Genomic DNA, 5,127 nt, shown 5'->3' on the forward strand with positions numbered 1-5,127 from the left:
CTTTTTAAAAACGAAATCTCTGGGGCTGGTGTTGTGGCATGTGAGTGAAGCTGCTGCCTACAGTCCATCAACCCACATGGGCACTGCTTCCTGTCCCACTTGCTCCACTTCCCATCCAGCTTCCTTCGAATGCACCTGGGAGTAGCGCGTATGCCCCTGACATCCACACCAGCGCTCTTGGCTCCTGGCTTCAGCCTGGCCCCCACTGGCCATTGCAGCCCTCTGAAAAGTAAACCAGTGGATGGAAGATCTCTTTTTTTCTCTGTCTCACTATGCTCTCTAACTCTTCCTTTCAAATAAGCAAATGCATGTTTTTAAAAAAGATTTTTCGTTTCAGTGATCTTTCCTGTGTTTGTCCAATCTCATTTATTTATTCCCAGATCTCTATTATTTCCTCCTCTCTAGTAATTTGAGCTAACTTTATTCTTCTTTTTCTACTTCCTTGAAGTGCAGGTTGTTTGAGATTTTTTTTTATTACATGTTTATTGGTGTGACCTTCCTTCTTTGAACTGCTTTTGTTGCTGCCCATAAATTTTGGTATGCTGCTTCCATTTTTTTCCCCTTAAGATACATTTCAATTTTCCCTTCCAATTTCTTCTTTAAGCCACAGCTATTCAGGGCTTTAAGAGCTTTAAGAACTCAAGTATCTCTCAGTGTTATAACATTTAATTTTCATTCAGCCCTATAATTTCTAATCAACGTATAAAACTCTTACATTGTTATGGGACACCATCATGTCCACACAGGGGTACAGGGAAACCTGCTCACATCATCAATTCACTTTTCCCTTTTCTCTCCTCTGCTTCACATTTCGGGGCTGTTTCTCCTGGTTCTCTGTGTGGCATAGGATTCATTCCTGTGAACAGCCTTCACCCCATTCCACGTGCAGCATGAGAACCTAAGACCTGTCACTGTCTCTCTTTGATCCGTTACCAAAACGCCCTCTACCCCCTCTCCCCTTAACCGACTCTGTCAATCTCTATCCAAAGCTCATGGCAACTTCTTTTTTCATCTATAAGACACAATGTGCAGCGTTTCTGAATCTTCCTGAGTTCGGCTTCCTTTACCTAACGCAAGAGTCTCCATCCATTTTGCTCCAATGTCAGGATCCCATTCTTTGTGAAGGCTGAATGATATTCCATGTGTCTCAGCTAATGGACTACTGGCTTGATTCCACACCTTGCCTACTGTGGACGGTGCTGCAGGGAACATGGGCCTGCATGTGTCCCTCTGACAGGCTGACTCTGGCTCCTTCAGAGCCACACCAGAGGTGGGGGGGTCACGTAGGGATACTTGATACTTGTCATCCCATAGTAAGGGAAAGGAGAGAACAGGCTAAGGAAGCCGCACAGGTGAAACAGGCTGAGTCAGGGGCCATTCCCAGAGAGCCCAGCTCATGTCTGAGCACAAAGGGATCACACATCACCCCTGCACTGGGAGGCAGGATACAAGATCAGGTCTCAAAGAAGGGCCCACAGCTTGGGGACAGCTCAGCCAGGCTCAGCCCCAGCCCTGGCTGTCACCTACCCAAGCCCTGCCCCTGTGCCTGCCTGTGTGCCCGCACCCCATCCCCATGCCAGCTTGTGTGCCCATGCCATCCCATCCCCATGTCTGCCTATGTGACCATGCTCTATTCCTGTGCCTATGTTCCCATGCCATCCCATCCCCATGGCTATCTGTGTGCCCACATCCTGCTCCTGTGCCTGCCTGCATGCCCACACCATCCCATCCCCATGGCTTTCTGTGTGCCCATGCCCCACACCCATGCCTTTTTGCATGTCCACACCATCCCATCCCCATGGCTGCCTGTGTGCCTACACCATCTCACCCCATGTCTGCCTGAGTGCCCACGCCATCCCTCTGTACATCTCTCTCTGCTGGCTCTTATACTGGTTCTGAAAAGACATCCATCCCAGTGTACATCCCAAGGACCAAGGGCAAGCATGCCCTCCCCCATCCACGAATCTTGACTTCAGCCCAGGAATCTGTCTGAATCGACCTGTGGCCATTGTTCCCACTCCCATGGGCCAGGAAGGAGCCTGGCTGTCTGTTCATTCTTCATCCCCTCTGGCTTCGCTCCTTGCCTCATTCCCTACCTCCTGTCTGACCCAGTCTCAGCCTGACCCCAGTTCCTTCTTGGCTTGCGACTGAATTCCCCTTGTGACTGCATCAGCCCTGAATGGGGTCGGGTCAGGGTTCCATCCACTGTGTCACTGGGAGGCAGGGACTATCAGTGGTCTGGGTCTACATAGGTGGAGCTGGGGCATGCAGCAGAAGAGTGACTTTCCTAACACCAGGCAGGTGGTAGAGGGCCTGGCGCTGGAAGCCAGGGCTGGCACCGTGTGGCCCTGGCCCCTTGATTCCCCCTGCCCTGGGTTGTATCCACCTGCATCGAGGCCCTCACCCCATCTGGGTGCAGGGTGACTTCCCCAGGCACAGATGCCGACAGTGCTGAACTGAGCAAGGACCAAGGCAGCACCAAGGACTGAGAGGGGGCACTGTCAGAAGAGGCCATGGAGCAAAGCCCTGGGCACCTGAACCCAAGTTCACCTGGCACTGTGGGAAGAGGCGAAAGGGGTGAGGAGAGTGGGTTCCACAGAGGGGCAGCCTGGAAATGCTCAGCCAGAGGCAGAGCCCAGGGAGCACCTGGGCACTCTCAGACGATGCTGCCTGCTGATCCCCAGCTGGGCAAGTATCCATGGTAAGTGGTGGCTGGATGACCAGCTTCCGGCCGCGGTGACCTCAGGGTGACAAGAAAGAAAAAGAGAGCTGCCATCTTCTCCCCCTTCGGGAGTCCCCCTCCACCCAGGGTGGTGGTGGCAGCCCCAGGGGGCAGGGACAGTGGGGTCCTCTCATTTAGCTCACTGAGCTCACTGCTGTCTGCTCGGCAGGGAGTGCGCTACCTAAAGCCAACGGAGGCCGCACCTACGGCTGAAGGAAGGAAAACAGAGGCAAGACAACAGGTACTCTGGAATCTGGTTTATTAGCTCAGAGTTGAACGTGGATCTCAGTCAGCTCTGAGGTTACCCACCTCACCCCCATAAGCTGGGCCGGGGACAGTTGAAATCCTGTGGCTGAGAGTGTCACATGGTAGGCCTCTCTGGCCGAGAAGGACTTGCCTGGGGGGTCAGGAAGGAAGGCAGTGGGCAACAGCACCTTAGCATCCGGTACAGGCAGCGTAGGCACAGATCTCACACGTGCCCACATCCTCAGCGATGGCCTCTGGACAGGAAAGATGGGGCCTGGTAAGGACAACTTCTCTTCCTGCAAGCCTTCCAGAGCCACTGCTGGGAGGCCCCCATTGCCAGCCCCCTGCAGTTCCAGGGGCCTGGGCTGACTGCCTGAGCCAGAGCACATGGACTCCTCAAGCTGACCAGTCAGAGCAGAGATGGGCATATGGACCACTCAAGCTGACCAATCAGAGCAGAGTCTATCAAGAGACGATGCTGCTCAGGTCCCACCCTTCCTGTCTAGGATATTCCTTAAATCTCATCCAATTCACAAGTGTAGAAGCAAAGAGCTTTGCAGACCAGCCAATCAGGGCTGAACCCCGCCTCCGAACCCGCCAATCAGAGCACATCTCTTCCACCAGCCCCATCAAAGAGGCTGCTCACCTAGCCGCTGGAGAATCTGGTCCGCGTTGGGCTCCTTGCAGACAGGTTTGAGTTCTTCTGGAAAGTTTGGATTTCTACAGACCTTGGAAACTGTAGATTCACGAAGCCGGGGTGCGAGCTTCTGGCGCAGGCTCACAAGCCGGGCCTGCGGGACCGGCGGCAGGTCTCTGAGCTTCTTCACGGCCTCCAGAGGAAAGGACAGCTGTCCATCCTGGAAGTCACAGCACAGAGCGTGAGGCTGGCCTACTGCCCTGGTCCCCAGCTTGGCCATGACATCCCTCCGGGGCGCAGGGCACAGGAGCCGGGCGTCCCTCCCACAGGCTGTTGGGGTTCTGCATCCTCTGGGAGGCCAGGGATGCAGGGTGGCGCCCACATGCTTGTGTTCAAAATGGCCCAGCTGCACCCGGCTATGCTCAGCAGAGCTCCCCACTGCCTGAAAGCACAGCCTGCTGCTCCCGAGGCCCCAGCTCCAGCCTGCAACCCGGATGTTGCTTGTGAAGCAAGAAAGGGCTTCCAGGGTCCATGGACGGTGCAGGGTGCCAGCCTGGCCTGTCACTGGCACTGCACCAGCAGGCACACCTCTAAGGTCCTTGTGGTTCCTGGAACCCAGATACTCTAGTGCAGCACAGGTGGGAGGAGCAAGGCTTAAATCCCCACCCAGATCCTCTGCAAGCTGTGTGCCTGGGGACTGCTCCCAACAGTCCTCAACCTCGATTTTCCTCCTCTGTTAAATGGTGCTAATGACTCCAGCCTCGCTGGGGGTCTTGGTGAGGTGTAGTGAGATACTGAACCAGGAGCTGGCACCCAGCAGGTACTGCTGGCCTTTCTCTAATGGTTCTCTTCCTGAATTCTTCCAAGATGGAAGTGTGGCAGGTCACAGAGGGGGCTCCCTGAGGAAGGCCAAGCCTCAGACACACCCCCACTTCCTTGTACTCCCTTGAAGCTGCGTCAGAGAGCCCACGGGGTCTTACCTGCACGGTGACCCCCTCTGTCACAGCAACCCAGGATCCCAGGAGGCACAGCCCGCAGAGCAGGAAGAAATTCATGGCAGCAGGTGCCTGAAGGAGAACAGCTAGCTAGCCTTGGCTGCCAGAAAGGTGGGCCTTTTAAAGAGGGCAGGGTTACTGAGTAACCCGGAGACTTTGTCAGCATCTCATCTGTTCACCTATCAGGCCCCTGAATCAGATAAAGCTCAAGACAGCCTCTGGAGAAAAGAAATCAGCCCCCAGCCTGGGATGGCCCAGCCCCTCCCTGGGCATCAGGCTGGGCCCCGGCACTGGCACAGGGGCTGCAGACCTGGCCCTGCCCTTGACAAGCAAGGCTGATAGCCAATTGACAAAGCAGGGTGATTAGAACCATGGTGAAGGGGCTGCTGGGGGTCAGGGAGGTGGGGCCAGGAGAGGTCACTTCACCTAGTCGCAAGGAGACTGAGTTCCTAAAGAATGGGCAGGCATTTCCCCACAGGAGGAACTGGGGTATGGGGCCATTTTGTCCAAGGGGGTTACATTCAGAA

General features: G+C 55.0%; 1 protein-coding gene across 1 annotated transcript; it reads right to left on the minus strand.

Annotated features, from left to right (window-relative positions):
* Positions 1-2,964: 2,964 nt before the first annotated feature.
* On the minus strand, positions 2,965-4,823 carry GUCA2A (guanylate cyclase activator 2A). The gene is made up of 3 exons (XM_004591520.2): positions 4,586-4,823; positions 3,615-3,825; positions 2,965-3,222 (listed from the first exon to the last, which is right to left on the minus strand). Exons 1-3 carry the CDS (start codon positions 4,658-4,660, stop codon positions 3,158-3,160), a joined length of 351 nt encoding a protein of 116 aa, XP_004591577.2. The 5' UTR covers positions 4,661-4,823; the 3' UTR covers positions 2,965-3,157.
* Between the last annotated feature and the right edge of the window lie 304 nt (positions 4,824-5,127).

Source organism: Ochotona princeps, chromosome 2 (assembly GCF_030435755.1).
Source record: "Ochotona princeps isolate mOchPri1 chromosome 2, mOchPri1.hap1, whole genome shotgun sequence".
Taxonomy (NCBI): domain Eukaryota; kingdom Metazoa; phylum Chordata; class Mammalia; order Lagomorpha; family Ochotonidae; genus Ochotona; species Ochotona princeps.

What these genes read in the sequence shown, in the direction of transcription:
- GUCA2A (XM_004591520.2), bottom strand. Translation starts at nt 4,660, where the DNA reads ATGAATTTCTTCCTGCTCTGCGGGCTGTGCCTCCTGGGATCCTGGGTT. An exon ending in CAGAGGGGGTCACCGTGCAG is followed by an intron (nt 3,826 to 4,585) that starts GTAAGACCCCGT and finishes TGTGACTTCCAG; the next exon opens with GATGGACAGCTGTCCTTTCC. An exon ending in CCAGATTCTCCAGCGGCTAG is followed by an intron (nt 3,223 to 3,614) that starts GTGAGCAGCCTC and finishes TTTCCTGTCCAG; the next exon opens with AGGCCATCGCTGAGGATGTG.